This window comes from Meles meles, chromosome 7, assembly GCF_922984935.1.
Source record: "Meles meles chromosome 7, mMelMel3.1 paternal haplotype, whole genome shotgun sequence".
Lineage (NCBI taxonomy): Eukaryota > Metazoa > Chordata > Mammalia > Carnivora > Mustelidae > Meles > Meles meles.
The window spans coordinates 95,914,244-95,933,811 of NC_060072.1; the positions used below are offsets into that span (position 1 = coordinate 95,914,244).

Here is a 19,568-nt window from a genome sequence, read left to right on the forward strand (position 1 = left end):
AGAGACTTAGGAGGGCCTTAGGAGCAGCAACGGGTTTCGTAGTGGGCTCCATGGGAATTCGCCTGAACACTGAACTTCCCGGTAAGCTTGTCGTTTTTCTTTTTTGTTGTACATCACAGTTTTCTAAAGATACTTTAACCACATTTACATACGACTCAGAATATATCAATTGTATGTATGAAAAATTATTATGGAGGGTGCTAAAAAAGTCTCCCCAAGCTACCACTTATTGGAGTTGCCTCCGTCTCAACCCCACCGAAAAACATCTCAGACCGCCGCACCGGCCACCCCAAAAACTCCTGTCCTTTGAGGTCCCACAAAAAGGAGGCCGCATCGACGAGAGTGCCACTTAAACTCCCAGGCTCTGGGTCCTTTGGTGAGATGTTTCTTTTTACACCGCCAATTTGTCATAGAAGGCGGGGCGCCAGGGTCAGCCCCGCCAAATCCGGGGGGAGGGGCGAAGGTCCCCAGCGGCCTTCCTAAGGCTTCTTTCAACCCCGCCTTGCCTGCCATTCAAGTTCCGAATCTTCCCAGTACTGGTTAAAGCTTCACTTGGACCCGCCTCCATCACTCGCCTGATTAGATGTTTATGAGTCAAAAGGCGGGGTCATGAGGTTGTCGAGATATTATTGGTTAATATGTACGCCTGTCACCAGTGCACCGCCCCCTGTCTCAGAAAGCTCGCTCTTTAATGGCTCCTCACCTCGTCCATCTTCAGAGTTTCTTCTCTATATTGGTCTGGGGCCCCGCCTATCCAGTCCCTCGCTCGTACTGGTTGGTGACCGCGCCGGAAGAGGCCCGCCTTTCTCCAGAGGATTGGCGGATTAGTGCACACATCGCCCACCCTTGATGGTAGGCGGGTAATCGTGCTATTGGCTGGGGCCCCCGCCCCAGGACGAGGAGGAGGAGGAGGGGCAGGAGGGTTTGGTTGAGCTGCAGCTGTTTGTCTGTTCGACACAGGCTTCGGCCCGACGGGGGAGACGGAGCCCCAGGTACCGGGCTGATGGAGCCCACAAGGGCAGGGGCGGAGGAGCCCGGGAGAGGAGAGCAGCCTGGCCTGAGAGCAGAGGCGGATCTGGGCCTCAGCAAGGGGTCAGAGTAGCCCACTGGAGAGGGCAGCAGGGGCCGGGCCCCGGCAGGCCCAATGGGGGCGCTGAGGAGGGGGTCGGGCAGGCGGGGAGCCCAAAGTTGGTGAGGCCCAGGAGGCGGCCGGGCTGTGTTGGCGAGCCAGGGGCTGGCGCGGGAGGCCCCGGGCTGTGGGAATGCAGGGGCAGGCCTCATTAAGCAGCGTTGAAGAGGGAGGAGCTGGGGGAAAGGGACGGGGCCACGAGTGAGGTAAGGCCATTTGCCGGGAGGTGAGGAGGGGTCAAACCTGACCCCCGGGCTGCGAGGGTAGCCGGGGCTGGGGCTCTCGAAATGTCTAATTGGAAGGGCCTGAGAAGGCTTCCTAGTTGGGTAAGGGGCATTTTCTTCGGGGAAAGTGACAGTTATAAAAATAACTAGGGTGCCCCTGAGTTGAGCCGAGAGCGATTTGGGTCCATTGAGTGAGAATGGAGGCAAAAGAGGAAAGCTTTACTAATCTAGAAGACTAGTTAGTTGGAGAAGTGGCAGCAGGGCCTGGTGTCAGTTACGGGAGCTTCTGGGAATGCTCAAGGGTGGGCCAGAGGATCTGGGTCTTGGAGGACCCACTCTTTTGTTCTTTTAGTATTGAGATGTGGTAACCTGAAGTTTTTGGGTACTCCCGGGGTAGCTAGTGATGACAAAAGTTTAAAAAATTTTTTTTTTCTGTGACTGTTGAATGTTCCAAACTCAGCCCCTGCACTTACCCTTGGCATGAAATGGTTTATGGTGCAGTCTCTCTGTTTCTTGTTAGCAGCCTCAGCTGGGTTTGGGTGCAGTCCTGTGAAAGAGCTAAGAAGTTGGATTTGGGGGGGTGTTTGTTTCTTTCTCACTTAATAATCTGGTCTATGGTGGATACTGTATCTCTGATTTTATTATCCACACTTGAAAGGGGATTAGAGATCCCCAGCCACGATGAGATCTTCTGACCACAGTTGGTGAAACTTTTGTGGAACTTAGACTTGGGTATTTCCCAGGCAGGTAATGGTTAGGTGGAACCAAGCCTGGAAATGAGAGGTGATATCACTGAGGAAGGGATTTGAGGAAGAGTGAGAAATTCCATTCTAGAAGGTTGGCATCACCCCCTGTTCTTTGTGTACTTCTTCAGGAGCCCAGGTTTCTGTGCTGTTAGGAAGTTGAATCAAATGCCTCAACAGTAAGGCATTTGAGGAAGGGGGTGAGTAGAGAAAAAGAAGATGGATGACTAAGGCACAGGAGTCCCCCCTCCCTCATATATTTTTAATGATCTGCTGACCTCTTTAGTCCCCCATAGATTGAAGCTTATTGGATTTTCCCTTATTATACTTCCTCCTTTTACCTTTTTATACAAACGTGTTTTATAACTACATTTCTTCTTAATTACAAAGGTAATATGTACATATTTTTAAATATTCAGACTGTACAGAACTGTGAAAAGTGTAAACCTTCCCACATATTCCTCCCTCATTTCATCCAGAAAGTTCAGCGACTAGAGACAGATCAGACTAATCTCACTTTGCTTTAGGGGATGTGCCACCAAAGGCAATTCTGTTTTCACGTTCTCACCAAACTCTGGTTTCTCATTCTTTCCAATTTTCCCTTCTGGAATGATGCTCTATTATTTATCGTGCTCCTTTCACTGCTCATTTTGTCTTCCTTCTATCAAAATCAGCAAGCAGAGAGGTATACTCTAGGTTATCCCTCACCTTCTTAAAACTTAATATGGAATGCTTTCTGCCCCGACCTATGCACTGGACATCCTAGGAAATGCCCAAATAGATGGCCAATACTTTTTTCTCTTTTATGGGCAGGAAAGGAAGATTAGGTGAATCATTTGTTTGGGAGAATTATTGGATCTCTGCTAATGTGAGGAATTTGAGACCTCTATCTTCTGGTTCATGGTCTCTGCATGTTCAGATTATATCACTGACCTTTCATTAACCTAAAAGATGATGATGGTTCTCCTAAAGGGCCTCTGGATTTGTCTTTCTGTAGCGGTGTGAGAAAACTCTCAAGTTTCTCTGGATTTGAAATCATTTTCCTCTACACCTCAGTACAGTTGGGACATTTCATTCTGCCACCTTATTAATTAAATTTGTCCTTACTGGCTTTAGAAGCCTCTAGTTTGCCCAGCCTTTGTAAAGTGCCCTCAGAAACTTTATGTACTTCAAGGGGTTTTTATTTTCCTTCTGCAAAGCCAGTCCCAGAGAAAATTGTGTGTGTGTGTTAATCGTCTCTATAGGTTTTGCCATTTTCTACATTCTTGTATACCTGTCCCTTTCTTCTTTACTTTTTTTTTGCTTTTCCGCCTTCCTTTTTTTTTTTTTTTTTTTTTTAAATTTTTTTTTATTAAGTAGGATCCATGCCCAGCAGGGTAGAACTCAATGACCTGACATCAAGACCTGAGCTGAGATCAAGAGTCAGTTGCTTGGGCACCTGGGTGGCCCAGTCGGTTAAGAGGCTGCCTTCGGCTCAGGTCATGATCCCAAGGTCCTGGAATCAAGTCCTGCATCGGGCTCCCTGCTCTTCGGAGAACGTGCTTCTCCCTCTCCCTCTGCCTGCCGCTCTGCCTACTTGTGCTCTTTACCTCTGTCAAATAAATAAAATCTTAAAAAAAAAAAAAAAAAAATGCTGAACCACCCAGGTGCCCCTCAGCCTTCCTTTTAATCAAAGCCTGACTTCAAGAAACAGTCTTTTTTTTTTTTTTTTTAAAGATTCTATTTATTTATTTGACAGAGATCGTAAGTAGGCAGATAGGCAGACAGAGAGAGTGAGAGGGAAGCAGGCTCCCTGCCGAGCAGAGAGCCCGATGCGGGACTCGATCCCAGGACCCTGAGATCATGACCCGAGCCGAAGGCAGCAGCTTAAACCACTGAGCCACCCAGGCGCCCCCCAAGAAACAGTCTTACGCAGATGTAGAGTTAAAACCTGTATTTGGAGAAGAGGGCTTTCTCATTATTCTTCAAGTCATACTTGACTACAAGTCATACCTTGTAACTCCTAGTTTGCCCAGGAGTAAGGATTGCTTTTCTGTAGTTTGCTTGTTTGTATGCATTGATACAAATTTGACTTCTGAGGAGACATAGGGTAGGAGAAGCAAGGAAGGGTACAGCTGCTCCCTGATCTTAAAGCATTTCAGATTGGAAACCAAAGTGTTAGAGAATGAACTTAAAATAAGGAAATGCAACAGCCCTCTAGGAGGAAGAATAACTTAAAACCCTACACAATACGCTCCCACTTCCCAAGAGTGTTGTAGGAAAGATTTAGTCATTGAACAGTAACTGAGCTAAGTAAGGAGCCAACCAGGTGAACAAAGTGTTTGCAGATTTCTGGGTCAGATTGTGGCTGTGGTTTAGGGGCAGTGGGTACCTTTTCAGAATGTCCTCTAGTTCTCATGGTTTTGGGTTTTTTTAACTTGTGTTTCTCAAGCTCAGGAATTAATAGAGATAATGACCTAAAGTTTTTCAACAATTAACATTAGCTGAAAACTCAGGGAACTTTGTTTTAAGCCACAGTTGCTTCAGTCTTAGGGTGGGAGGGCTGCATGTTGGGTGTGATTAGGCCATCTGAGCATAGTAACGGGTGACAGGAAAAGCAGTTAGCCCATGTGAGTTGCAACAGTACTTTGTGGGCTGGGTCCCAAGAGGGCCCTGCATCCAAGGGAGATCACAAAGAGGCCAGGGAGAGAATTGGTTTTCTGAGGACTATTAAAAACATTCCCAAATGGAACTGAGTAAGAAACTATCCAGATGACACAGGGGAGGAATAGATGAAGGAGGGAAGTAGGACTGCTTTAGCCTTAATTAATTTAGGGAACATTTAATGAACACCTACTAGGGACCAGACATTGTGCTGTGCTCTGGAGAGTCAAAATGACATAGAAAAAATAGTTACATTTCTTGAGAAGTTCATAGTTCAGCAGAACAGACACACACAATTAACTCATGTAATATAAGGGCTCTGATAGAAGTATCATCTTAATACTGTAGGACCCTAGAGGAAGCAGTGAAGAATTCTGCTGGGGTGATAGGGTAATTATGCAATTTTACAGAGAAGGTGACATTTGAGCTTGGCCTTAAAAGATAAATTAGGAGTTTACTAGGCAGAAAAAGTAAGGAAGGGCATTCCTATCTTTTCTAGGTCAATAATAAAGAGCTTGTACTACCGTGCTGATAAGAGATAAGCATGCTTTTTACCTCTTGTGGAAATATAAGGGAGAGAGTAGGAAGAAGTGGAAGGACTCTCTCATTTAAGACTGCAACTCATTAGTTAATCTTGAATCAACACAGTAAAAGAGCTGAGCCAAGTAGTAGAACTCTTAGTTCAAGATTTTAGTGTTTGGGGGTCTAAACAAAGTTGAGAGTTGAAGGTATTTACTGGCTTTTGTCCTGCCTTCCCTAATCGGTAAAGCTTTTAGATTAGTCCCAAGGTCCACAGACTCCTGTAAAAATTACCACTCTTTCCCTATCATCTTCCATTAAATTATTTCCATTTCAACTATCCTGGCAGGGTTGGTCAAGACCTTCTAGAGAGGCATAGTGTGAGTTCTTCTATTAGAAGAATATGGAACTGGATTCTGGTTCTCAGGGAAAGTCTACCTTGTTTTTAATCCCAAAGGAAGTACTTAACCTAAACTGAATAGAGGCAGAAACTAACCAGTCTAAACTCTGGTTAGGAACCAGACAGGGTCCTGGCATCCTCTCCAGAGCTCAGTTCAGAGTTAGCATCTTCTGCCTTCCTTAAAAGGTATAGTGATACATTATTACTAGCAAGAGTACATGACTAGGAGTACTTGCTAAAAGGTTTAGTTGTCTGTATGATAACACCTGGCAAGTTGATTAATGTTTTTTAAAAGGTTTTATTTGTTTATTCATGAGAGACAGAGGCAGAGGGAGAAGCAGGCTTCCAGAGGAGCTGGGAGTCCAATGCGGAACTCATGACCTGAGCGAAAGGCAGGTGTTTAACCGACTAAGCTACCAGGTGCCCCAAGTTGATGAATATTATTTGTAATAGCTGTCTATGTGGTAATACTTGGCAAGTTGATTAATATTATGTTCCTCAGTTTCCTTACATGTAAAATACAGAGACTGGACTAGATCTCTAGACCGCCTCTTATCTGGGAAACTGACCTTATGGGGCTGACATTTGGGTGTGGGCTAGACTCCAGTGCCTATATATCTGGAAGTTAGTCTCTGTTAGTAGGTAATAGACTTCTAAAGTCTTCATAATGTGGTTGGCATAGAGCCTCAAAGATGCCAAGTGGAAGGGGGCCTGAAGAATAGTTTTGCTGTAGCTGGGACCAGCAAGCTAAGAAAGAAGCCTTTCCTGTTCATTCTTTCCTGAGCTGCTAGAGGTGCTGTCTGCAATAAAGAACTTGCCCCTTCATCCTCCACCTTGCCCCTCCCTGGTGGGCTGATGCCATTGTCAGCCCTCAATGGGGAGGATTCTGCCTTGTTAATGGTCATTGGATAAACCATTTTTGTGGAGCTACACTTCTAAGGGAAGTTAAATCTGATTTTTTTTTTCCCTCTTACAAACTGAAAGTGTTGAAGGGAAGAATAACTTCCTTGTCCTCCCTTTTTTTTTTTGCCTCAAGTTTGAAGGTAATCATCACACCACTTGGCCAGGTGGCTGTGGTTTATTTTTTGTCTTTGAATGGATGCCTATTGTCAACTCTTAGCAAAAAAAAAAAAAAAAAATCACTAGAACTCATTTGAATTTTTTTTTTTTTAAGATTTTATTTATTTATTTGACAGAGAGTGAGAACAAGTAGGGGGAACAGCAGGCAGAAGGAGAGGGAGAAGCAGGCAGGGAGCACGATGTGGGGCTCGATCCCAGGACCCTGGAATCACGAACTGAGCCAAGGCAGACACTTAACAGCTGAGCCACCCAGGTGCCCCAAATCATTTGAATCTTATGTATACCCCTGATCTTTTGAGAACCTGGCTATTGCATAAAAACATGATACCCTATATACACGTTGGGATTAAAGATCAAGGCACAGTGATAGGCAGCCTATCAATTACTGTGAACAGGGGAGGTAAGACATTATTGAGGTGACACATTGGGGTAGGAAGTAGTTTTTTCTAATAATTCCTAATCTGTGACAACCCAAGGTTGCTTGGTAGCAAGAAAGTTTGCGGATTGTGTCTGGGCTCTGGCTTAATTTACTGCCTGGAGGGGGTGACAGATTTTGCAACGTGAATGTGTCTGTGATTATTTCCTATCTCCACATTTCCTGTACTCCCTCCTGTTTTCCCAGGCCTAGAGTCATATGTCTGCCTATGAGAATTCAGTCCATGCTAATTCCCATGTTTTCTTATTGTAAAGTAGTAACATTGAGGCTTAGTGTTCTGCCCCTTGGATCACATGATTTGAAATGGGTGAAAATATGAGCAAATAATTGGGGTGCCTGGCTGGTTCAGTGGGTAGAGCATATGAGTCTCGATCTCTGGAGTTGTGAGCTAAAGGCCCACCCTGGATGTAGAGCTTACTTTTAAAACAAAAAAAAAAAAAGAAAAAAGTGAGTGATTAAATCAAAGAATCTAGTAACTTTTCCAGTTGTGTCTTAGAGTATAGCATATAAATGTCACCCAAAGGAAACTTGATCAGTTTATCATCTATAGTTTTCTTCCCCTCTCTGGGGTCATCTGTTTTCTAAAATGTAGCATTATGATGGCCTATCTTTTGTTATGAAACAGTGTATAGGAAGTGCCACATAAATATGTTTTAAAAAATAATTCCTCGGGGCCCCTGGGTGGCTCAGTGGGTTAAGGCTCTGCCTTTGGCCTAGGTCATGATCTCAGGGTCTTGGGATCCAGCCTCCTGCTGAGCAGAGAGCCTGCTTCTCTCTCTCTCTGCCTGCCTCTCTGCCTACTTGTGATCTCTCTGTCAAATAAATAAATAAAATCTTAAAAAATAATGATAATAATTCCTCACAGATTCTGAGACACTCTAAGAGAAATAAATTACCTAAATGTACTCAGAACTTTGGAATTGAATTCAGTTCTGTTCTTTGCTACTTTTTCTTACTCCCCTCCCTCCACAAAGATCCTTACAGATAAAGAAGCAGGAAGGCAAAGGGAGTAAGGAGCCTAAGATCACAGTGGCTTAAAACCGACAAAGCAGAGAATAAAACTCAACCTTGCTTGATTCCAAAGCCCTTCCCAACACCACACAGGACTGCCCCTGTCTAGTTTGGCTTCCCGTTTTCATAATTGCATCATAACTTTAGTAGCAGGGTTGGAGAATCCTCTGACCCCTGGAGAGCTATATTCAGCCCTCAGCTTAATTTCATCTAGAAATGCTGTAATAGTAACCATAGGCTATACGCTACCCTAAAACTAGACTTTTCCCCATCCTTATTAACCCACCTTTCATTGTCAGATCCCTCCAAAGCAGTGTTTTTTAAACTTTTTTTTTATCATGACTCAAAACATTTCATATCATAATTCAGTGTGTACATAAAGTGAAACATTTTCACAAAGTGATTATTATTATTTGCAGTAGACTTTTATTTTTTATTCTGTTTCTTTTTTTTTCCCCCAAATAAGATCCACCAAGTGATTTCAAGGTCACTGTTGGTTTACAGTTCACAGTTTGAGAATGAAAAGAGCTAAAGAACTGTGTGACTGGAGGTTAAGAACCTAATTAAGGGGTGCCTGAGTGGCTCAGTTAAGCTTCCCACTCTTGATTTCAGCTCAGGTTGTGATCTCAGCTTTGTAGGATCGGGCCTGTGTTGGGAGTCTGCTTGAGATTCTCTCTCTCTCCCCTTGCCCCTCCCCTGCTCCCATGTGTGCACCCACATGCTCTCTCTCTCAAATAAATAAATCTAAATAAATAAATAAATAAAATAACCTATTTAACTGATTCTTGCAGTACTGATTCCCAGAATTTAGGATTTTGTGGGCCAACTAATTTATTTTTTTGTTTAAGGTTTTATTTAGGGCACCTGGGTGGCTCAGTCCCTTGAGTGTCTCTGCCTTTAGTTCAGGTTGTGATCTCAGGGTCCAGGGATCTGGTCCCACAGTTTGAGAATGAAAGCTAAAGAACTTTAACTAGTGGTTAGGAAATAATTAAGTTGGGGGGCACCTTGGTGGCTCATTTGGTTAAGCTTCCCACTCTTGATTTCAGCTCAGGCTATGATCTCAGCTTTGTAGGATCCAACCTGTGTTGGGCTCCCCATTCAGTGGGGAGTCTGCTTCTTCCTCTGCCCCTGCCCACTCTTGCTCACGCTCCCCCCTCTCACAAATTTAAATAAATGAAACCTTTTAAAAAATAAAGATTTTATTAATTTATTTGAGAGATAGTGAGAGAGAGCAGGAGCAGTGGGGACAGGGAGAAGCAGGCTTCCTGCTCAATCCCAGAACCCTGGTATCATGACTTGAGCTGAAGGCAGACACTTAACTGACTGAGCCACCCAAGTGCCCTAATTTTTTTTTTAAGATTTTTTATTTATTTATTTGAGAGAGGTGGGGAGAGAGAGAGAGAAAACATGAGCCAGGGAGGGGCGAAGGGAGAAGCAGACTCCCTGCTGAGCAGGAAGCCAGACACAGGCTCAGAACCAAAACCTTGGGACCACAACCTGAGCCAAAGGCAGAGGTTTAACCAACTGAGCTACCCAGGTGCCCATGGACCAGCTAATTTAAATTTGAGAGTTTTTGCTTTCCCATAATATATGGGTATTTAGAAAGCTTACTACTGCCTATCAACACCATTATTTTTTAAAGCATTAAAAATTATTTAGAAAGCTTTTAAATACATTTCCTAAAAAAAATTAAAAATGCGTATTTACTGTTCTAAAAAAAAAAAATTTGTGTAGGGGCACCTTAGGTGGCTCCGTTAAGGGACTGCCTTCGGCTCAGGTCATGATCCTGGAGTCCCAGAATCAAGTCCCACATTGGGCTCCCTGCTCAGCTGGGAATCTGCTTCTCCCTCTGACCACCTCCACCCCTCTCCCCCCAACTGCCAACCCATGTTCTCCCTCTCTCAAATAAATAAAATCTTAAATGAATAAATAAATAAAAATTGTGTAGAACGAAAAAAACTGAGTCCTTCACTTACTACCCTTTTCCGTCCCACTCTTCTCAGAGGTAACCACTGTTAACAGATGAGTATGGATCCTTCTATATGTTTTCTATGCAGAATTTTTTGTTTTATAGAAATAGGAGCTAACCATATGTTTTGTTCTACAATCTTTTTTTTTTTTTTTTAAGATTTATTTATTTATTTGAGAGGGAGAGAATCTCAAGCAGGCTCCACTCTGAGTTGGTAGCCCAACACAGGGCTCGATCCCACTACCCCAAGATCAACAACCCAGCCAAAACCAAGAGTCAGGCACTTAACCAACTGAGCCATCCAGGTGCTGGCCCTTCTACATCTTTTTAAAAATAGGTCTTAGAGATTTTTCCATATAATATATATATTTCCCTTTGAGAATTAATACTAAGTAAGTAAGAAGTTAGGGACGCCTGGGTGGCTCAGTCTGTTAAGCATTGGTCTTCAGCTCAGGTCATGATCCCAGGGTCCTGGGATGGAGTCCCACATGGGGCTTCTTGCTCAGCAGGGAGCCTGCTTCTCTCTACTTGCTGCTCCCCCTGCTTGTGTTCTCTGTCTCTCTGACAAATAAATGAAATCTTAAAAAAAAAAAGTAAGAAGTTAGAAATCTTATTATAAAGAATATTCTTTTAAATTAGATAAATTTAGGGGCATCTGAGTGTCCAACTCTTGATCTCAACTTAGGTGTTGATCTCAGTGTCCTGGGTTCAAAGCCCTGTGTTGGCTCCATGCTGGATGTGGAGCCTACTTAAATTATTTTTTTTTAAATATTTTATTTATTTGACAGAAATCACAACTAGGCAGAGAGGCAGGTAGAGAGAGAGAAGGAAGCAGGCTCCCTGCGGAGCAGAGAGCCCGATGCGGGGCTCGATTCCAGGACCCTGGGATCATGACCTGAGCCGAAGGCAGAGGCTTTAACCCGCTGAGCCACCCAGGCGCCCCTAAATTTTTTTTTTTCTTAAATAAATTTAGCTTTATGAAAAATTTGCTATATCATCTCTATTTTTTATCATTTCATCAGAAATCACCGAAAACTTCAGAAAATAGCCTGTGTATTTCTGGGTTCTTAGGACTTACTGGCCTGAGGAATATAAAATACCTAGTAGAATCAGTAATTTCTTACATTCCTCTGTCTTAATCAAGTTTACTTTGGGACTTTTCTGAGGTCTTGCTTCTCTCTCATTCCACCATGTACTTCCTCTTTACACTTTTGTTTTTTCTCTACTTCTTATCAAGCCTGCTTTTTAGGAATACATTAGTTAAAATTAATATTAAGATATATTTTTAGTATATTAAGTTGATCTTTTCTGTGAATCAGGGTCACCAACTAACAATACTTATTTCTTTAACACTATGCTAAACACATCTTTTCCTTAATCTTCACTGCTACTCTATGAGGTAGGTATTTTTTCCATTTTATAAAGGTGGAAGGCAAGGCTCTGAAATTTCTTGATGTTATTAATAATGATTCAGTAGCTTAATAGTCATTGAACTCTTGCCAAATACTTATACTTAACTTATTTCTATTATTTAGAGATGCAATGAATGCACAAATAGATTTAGTAACTTGCCCAAAGCTTCACAGCTAGTAAGCAGAACTGTAAAATAAATCCAGGGAATTGGACTTCACAGTCCTTGTTCCTCTGCACTGGCTCCTGTATGATATTTCTGTTTTTCTGTCTTTACTATCTTTCCTAGCTTTACTAGAATTGTAGATTGTTACTATAATCAACCTTGGAGAAAGAAAAGATTAATTTGAACAAAGTATAACCCAAGCAAAGCTTAGGTTTTAGACAGAGGTTTTGTATGCGCTGATCATGCTCACTCCTTTGAATCTCATAGTTCCCTTACCCTCAGAGTCAGAATGATGAAATAAATTTTCAGGTTCGTATGATTAGACTCTCAAAGTCTCAACCTCTCTCTGTCTCTTCCTCCACTGCCAGCTTTCCAAGTCTCTTGAAAGGTAAAGGTAAAGAAGTTCAGTTTATTTTCATCAGATGTTTATTGCTTGAAAATTTACCCTTATGGGGCATCTGTCTGGGTGGCTCAGTTGGTTAGGCATCTGAGTTTTGATTTTGGCTCCAGTTGTGATTTCAGGGTCCTGGGATCAAGCCCCATGTCCACCTCTGCACTCAGCGCAGAGTCTGCTTAGGATTCTCTCTCCCTTTCCCTCTGCCCATCCAAACCCCGCCTCCACCTCTAAAATAAATAAATAAAATATTTTTTTAAAAAAGAAAGAAAAAACTTATCCCTATATCATCCTCTGGAGACTCCTGTGTGTGTTTAGAAGGTACACCCTCTTTCTTTGCCTCTAATATGGAGGCCTGCAATGTTAGGCCCATTTAATGTGGAGGGTTATCTAATCCCTAGGCACCAGGAAGACAGCTGCAAATTGAGAGTAGGTGAGGCCAACGGATTTTTCAATTTGATACATTCTCAGACTTGGAGAGGTGGCAGGAGCAAAGTGAAAGAGTTGATGCTGAATGTGGTCTGTTGGATGTCTGTCTTCTGGCAAATGGACCCTGGTTAGAGTTTCAGAAATGTCAAGAGGATTACTGGTTTGTATGAAGGATATGGAACCAGAAGGAACCCCTCTGCTCTTAGGGAGGGTGACTCATCCCACACCCCTAGAGTAAATCTTTCATTGAAAGCTAGAAAAAAGGGGTGCCTGGGTGGCTCAGTGGGTTAAAGCCTCTGCCTTCGGCTCAGGTCATGATCTCAGGGTCCTGGGATCGAGCCCTGTGTCGGGCTCTCTGCTCAGCACGGAGACTGCTTCCTCCTCTCTCTGCCTGCCTTTCTGCCTACTTGTGATCTCTGTCAAATAAATAAAATCTTTAAAAAAAAAAAAAAGCTAGAAAAAAGATGGGAGCCAGTAGCGGGGGGAAGGCCAATACCAGGATACCGGGGATCTAGGGCACACAGTGAATTTGGGGGGGTGCCTGGGTGGCTCAGTCAGTTAAGCATCTCACTCTTGATTTCAGCTCGGGTCATGACCTCAGGGTTGGGAGATGGAGCCCTCTTCATGCTCCATGCTGGGCTTGGAGCCTGCTTAAGATTCTCTCTTCTTCCTCCTCTGTCCCTCTCCCCCCTGAAAAAGGAAATAAGAAGTCTCAAAAGTTGATCGGTTTGCTGTTTTTTGAAGACCCGGGGTGAGCATCTGGCTCTTGGTTTCAGCTCAGTTCATGATCTCATGGGTCATGGGATCGACCCCTGTGTCCTGCTCCAGACTTACTCCCCTCCTCCCACTTGTGTTCTTTCTCTCTCAAGTAAATAAATCTTTAAGGAAAAAAAAAAAAATGAAGACCTGGTGGGGAATTAATAGGAAATAAACATATTTCACACAGTTTTTAGTCTCTCCATATCAGCTCCCTTGGCAAATGAGAATTATGTAGTATGGCAAACTCCACTTCAGATGCAATTGTTTTGTTTTTTAAGATTTTATTTATTTATTGAGAGAGAGAGAATCTGAGCAGGGAGCCTGCCACAGGGTCTGATCCCAGCACCCTGGTATTGTGACCTGAGCCGAAGACAGATGCTTAACCGACTGAGACACCCAGGCACCCCTAGGTGCAATTCTTATTTTATTGCTCCCCATTATTACCACTGAGTGTCAGCTGCCTGGGACCTTCTCTGTGGGATAACCTTTTAATGGTGAATGATTTTAATTGTTAAGTCCTCATAAGAGCAAAGAAATGAAGAGATTTATCTTTTTTCTAAAATTGGTTGCAGCTGCAATGTCCTTGTGTTTAAATTTTACCCACTTTTTTCTTGCAGGACTGCTGAAGCCTGAAGTCCCCTCCCCTTTCCCCCTCCCCCCTTTGCCGCTTTGTGGCATCCCCCTCCCTCCACCCTTTCCCATTCTCATAATCTAGCCATGACTAGCAGAAGCACAGCCAGGCCCAATGGGCAACCCCAGGCCAGCAAAATATGCCAGTTCAAATTGGTCCTGCTGGGTGAATCTGCAGTGGGGAAGTCTAGCCTGGTTTTACGTTTTGTCAAAGGGCAGTTCCATGAGTACCAAGAGAGCACCATTGGAGGTGAGTACCTCAGGGAAAGAACAGGGTCAATGTTGAAGGGAGATGTAGAGACCTGACTATGGAGCTGGCCTTTTTAGCTGCTTGGAATGGAAATCCTTTATAAAACAGGGAAAAAAAACAAAAACAAAAAAACCTCTATAATGCCAAAAAGAAGGTATATGTTTGCCCCTTGTTTCTTAGAAAAAAAATTACAAAGGTTGATTGCACACCTAGAAAATCACTCATTTTTTACATCTCAGTTTGTCATCTTCCCACTTTTTTCTTAAGTCATTTGAAGTTCAGCTGAGTGTCACCTTGAGCAGGATTCGTTTGAAACAGTGATTCATAATAAAAAATGTGTATCAGAATCGCTTGGAGAACATTTTCATCCTGACATGCTTGGGCCCTACTCTAGATCTACTGATTAGTATTGGAAATAGAGTGAAGTTGGTGGAGGTATAGACATATGTTGGGAAAAGCTCCTTAGATGATTCTGATATACATACCTGTTAAAAGAGAGGCTGGAACTAAATACAAAAGATAAAAGGCATCTGCCTTTCCCATCTTTACTACCTTCTGCTACCCCCAAAATAGGGCCCTAATTCAGTAAAAGATCTTTTATGAGAACTCCCATGCTAACTCCTTCCCCACTTTTACTAGTCACCTTGGAAATATGGTGTCCTTGGACCAGCAGAAGATTATATAAAAAAGTAACAGCCAAATAATATTGATAACTGTGGGATCTGCCATCAGGTTGTAAAGTCTTCTAATTATTGATGTGACCTTTACCTGAAGCCTATTTTCTGTCATCATCTCTTATTCCTCTCTTTTGGTTAGATGCGAGATGACTGGTATTAAGTGTCAGTTCTTCCCTCTAATCTTCATACTTTGTGTGCCTTCATTCCTTAGGTAGCAAACCTTCTGGCAGGAAGGTCTTAGCCGCAGGCAGTCTTAATCCTGGCTCTAGGACCTGTACACAAGGAGGGGAATGTAAAACCTTTTCCTTAGCTCAGTGACCTGGGTGGTGACTGGTCTTAGACAGAGAATGGAGATATTGTGAAGGGGGCTGGGATTTTCCCATTGATCCTCCAACTTACAACTTCTTCCCCTCCATTCTCTCATCCATAGCTGCCTTCCTTACCCAGTCTGTTTGTCTAGATGACACAACAGTCAAGTTTGAGATCTGGGACACAGCTGGGCAGGAACGATACCATAGCTTGGCCCCCATGTACTACAGAGGTGCCCAAGCTGCCATTGTGGTTTATGACATTACTAATCAGGTAAGTGGGCTGAGAAGATTCTCCTGTTTTTATTTATAGGAATTAAATTAGGTGGGGAAAAGAAAACCAGGTCTTAGCAAAATAAAAATATAAATTATACTTCCAAGTGCTGGTGAGACTGAGGTAATGAAGTATCAGACACAAGTGGTTTCAGTGAGGGAAAGCTGTCTAGGAGAGGTGAGTTTTGAGACTGGGTTTTGAAGATGTTGGACCTGGATTGGCAGTCTTTCCAGCCTACCCTTCTCTTCCTCATGTTTTTCCAGGAAACCTTCGCCCGAGCGAAGACATGGGTAAAGGAACTACAGCGACAGGCCAGTCCTAGCATCGTTATTGCCCTGGCGGGGAACAAAGCTGACCTGGCGAATAAGCGCATGGTGGAATATGAAGTAAGATGGCCTGGAGAATCCCTCTGTAACACGCTCCCTCTATGCTTGGGACTTTTTTTCCATAAACCTGCCCTCTCTGAAAACCTCATCTGAGGACATTTATCATCTCATTTCCCAGTTCCACACCAAGTTAAATACAGCAACACTGTGACCCTAATGACAGCCAGGAGATTTTAGAGGAGACAGAAGAAAATTCCAGAGCAGAGGGGTAGGGAAGTACCAGGTATGGGGATGCCAATGTGAAAATGAGAAAGAGGGAGCAGTTGAATTTGAGGAAAGGGACTATTCAAGTGTCACAGCCTAAAAGCCCCCAACCAACTTACATTCTCTCTCATAATTAAGATTCCTGGCACCTGCTGGTTGGATTAAGCTGTCTAGACCACGAGTTATCCTTAAGGGAGTTGTCACCAAAATATGGGTCCAGGGCCAGCTGGCTCAGGGGGCAGTTAAAGGGAGGGAACCTAGGATACTGCCTAGCTGTGGCGCTACATGGGAGTGGAAAGGCAATACTTGTTCCTACCCTACATTCTGAGTACCGGTACATCCACCCCTTGCAGGAGGCCCAGGCGTATGCAGATGACAACAGCTTATTGTTTATGGAGACTTCAGCCAAGACAGCTATGAACGTGAATGACCTCTTCCTGGCAATAGGTAAGGTCAGAGCAGCCTGGGGTCTTTGTCTTTCTCCCTTGCCTCTAGACAAGATCACTAACCCAAGTCATAAAGGTGGAGGGGCGTGTTTCCTCTTGTGAAAACTTTAAGATAGAAATATCTTAACTTTCCGTTATGACCTCAATCCTTTGGCTGCAGCCTTAGCCCCCCCATCTTCAACATAGTTTATAAGTGAACCTTACCCTCTTCAAAACATTCTTTTAATCTTCCATTTTTCCCCCTTTCCCATCTCCCCCCCAATCATAGTCCTTTGGAGGGATGACTAAAATCTACCATACTTTTTTCCCTTCTCTTTTTATCTCTAGCTAAGAAGTTGCCAAAGAGTGAACCCCAGAATCTGGGGGGTGCAGCAGGCCGAAGCCGGGGTGTGGATCTCCACGAACAGTCCCAGCAGAACAAGAGCCAGTGTTGTAGCAACTGAGGGGGTGGCTAGCAGCAAACAAGTATGGAGCTAGCACGAGAGTTAAGAAATAACCTCCATCCCCACCCCTCAGCACACAGCCCCTACGGTAACAGCACACTGAGCCCTGGCTCCCAAGGGCTGCCTCTTGACAGCTCCGTCATGGCACTTTTTAACGCTTCAGCAACCAACACCAGGCAGCTGTTGCCACTGGCCTCCTACCCCTGCTCTGGGGCTTCGGGGTCAGAACCCCCGGACTTACCTTCCAAAACAAACTTTCTTCACTTTTTATTATAGGTGCAAGACAGTGACCTACTTATCTTTCCTCCTCCTCCTCCTCCTCATTTTTTCAGAAAACATTTTTTTGTCTCCTGCCCTCTCCCCTTCTGCTTTTGGTCAATCCCTGTTCTTGATCCTCTTTTCCTCCTCTCCCCAGGATGGAGAAGGTGATGAACCCAGAAACTGAGGAAGGAGATTTCCAGTTCAGTCACATTAAGAGCCCTGGGGGGAGAGTAAGGCTCAGAGCAGGAGGGAGTAAGGAAACAGTTCCTTTTTTAGGAGAGGGGGGTTGGAGTTTCTCATATGAAAACACTGCAGTCTCCACGAGTTGGCCTTGTGGAGGGTGTTTCTAGGTAGAGGTGAGAAATGGAAGGCAAGCTCTTGGGTACCGGATAGGAGTTGTGTTAGTTAACTGGGCAGAGATGGAGGAGGTGGAGATGTAGTGTCACCTGTGGCTCTGGAACTGTTCCAAGGCCTAACTTCCCCCTCACCCAGCCTCTTAGGTAGCTCCTCCCCCATAGTGGGGGAGACTCTGGACCCCAGAGTCCTCCAAAGAATCTTCACTGGTTGCCTGCATCTTTGGCTCTGCTGTGATCTAATTAGAGGAGGGACCAGTTTCTGATACCCATCCTCTGATTTATACATATGCATTTTCCCCCCCTCTGGCCTTTAGATGGCCTCAGCCCCAGCCACTATATTCCCCTGCAGTTTGCACTTTAATTGGTGGTAGTTCAGTTGGGATACTTGTTTTATGGGGGGGTTGATTGATTTACCTGCCCTCTCACCTTTTAATTAAATGGAACCCAAGGTAGCATATATATGAGGTTTTCGGAGGGGCTGTAGAGAACAGGACCAGTGGCAGCTACTCAAGCCCAGTCTTCACTGCTTGCTTCCTCCAACTCTGATTCTTAACCTATATTCTTGCCAACCTAGCTCTCGAGTATAGGTTTGCCTTTCCTGGGGAATTAACTGAGCAACTGGAGAGCGGTCTCAGGATAGCCTAGGCCATGGTATGGGAGTAAAGAGAGGTCAGGCAAGAGGGAGGAGTTTTCTGTCCTTTCCCAAGGTTCATGTTCAGTGATCCACCCAATACCATGTCTTTTCTACTTCCCTGTAAATAGGTATGATCTTTATTCCCACTGTACAGTTTGTTCTGTCCTCCACCTCCTATCAGACCCTATATCTTTTTCCCTTTGTTAGTATGTTTGGTTTAGTCCCTCCATCCTTATGCTTATACCCACCCCCAGCCAGTGGTTTAATCCACATACCACTAGGGGCTAATACCACAGAGGCCTACTTGTGGCCCCCTCATACTGTAACACCTGTTCCTGTGGATAGGGAACAACTGGCACTGAAGGTCCATCACCGCTGTCTCCCATCACCAGGGGACATGGGTCCTTTCTAAATCTCTAGCCACTCACATCCCTCATCAGGTATTTTAGGATGTCTTTGGGAAGTCATCAAGGCAAGAGAGAACTCTGAACTCCTTCTTGTTCCAGCCCAGAGTTTTGAGAAAATTGGGGGAAGTAAGATAGGAAAGGTCACAGTGACCTAGGATTGGAACCTTTCTACCCTTTGGTTTGCAGATTGCCTTCTGTCCCAGAGCAGCTGAAAATCCTTGGAGCTGAGACTCTGAAGGACCCAGCTTAGGTTCTTCCACTTAGGACTCATTTCCCTTCCTTTTCCAGGGGCAGCCTTAGTTCCCGTGGCCCTGAAACACACATACATTTTCCCTTTCCTTTCCCAGCACCCACCAGCCTCCCAAAGCACCCAGTGTATCCTTAGAAGTGGAAGAACTAAGATAGCTCTCTTAAATTCCTTAGAAATGAAGGTTTTTTGTTTTGTTTTGTTTTGTTTTTTTCTCTCTGCATCTTTCCCCCTGGAACAGGAATGAAGTGTTTCATTGCCTTGGGGCTGGGAAACCTTTTCTCCAGGCTTCTTCTCCCCTCCCCAGCCTCCTATGGAACAGGATTGGCCTTAGCTTCTGGGCCTATCTGCTGCCTTCTTTCTATTTCCTACTAGCTCCTCTGCTTTCCTTTGAGCTCTCTTGGGCTTGGGGATATTAGTTTTTATTTCCCAGCTCTTCATTTTTTTTTTCTTCTGATCAGTTTTTTTTGGGGGGGGGGTATCCTTTTCTTTTCTTCTAAGAAAGCATTTGCCTTTTTCCCCTTTTCTTCCTCTCCCAACATAACAATCGTGGTAACAGAATGCGACTGCTGATTTACCGATGTATTTAATGTAAGTAAAAAAGGAAAAAAAAAAAAAAGAAAAGTGTATTGGAGTGTTGCTTCTTTTTTTCCCTTTGCTATCCCTTTTTTTTTTTTTTTTTTTTGGCTATTTGTCTGATACAAGAAATTTGGAAGAAAAGGCATCATCCAGT

The 19,568-nt window shown here is 43.9% G+C and overlaps 2 protein-coding genes across 2 annotated transcripts in view; one reads left to right on the forward strand and one right to left on the reverse strand.

Annotated features, from left to right (window-relative positions):
- PMEL (premelanosome protein) overlaps positions 1-19,568 on the reverse strand; it is a 37,787-nt gene that overhangs the window by 14,571 nt on the left and 3,648 nt on the right. The gene's annotated exons all lie outside the window — the stretch shown is intronic.
- Positions 901-19,464, forward strand: RAB5B (RAB5B, member RAS oncogene family). Its single transcript, XM_046011586.1, has 6 exons — positions 901-992; positions 13,930-14,192; positions 15,300-15,451; positions 15,715-15,837; positions 16,395-16,488; positions 16,815-19,464. Exons 2-6 carry the CDS (start codon positions 14,030-14,032, stop codon positions 16,928-16,930), a joined length of 648 nt encoding a protein of 215 aa, XP_045867542.1. The 5' UTR covers positions 901-992; positions 13,930-14,029; the 3' UTR covers positions 16,931-19,464.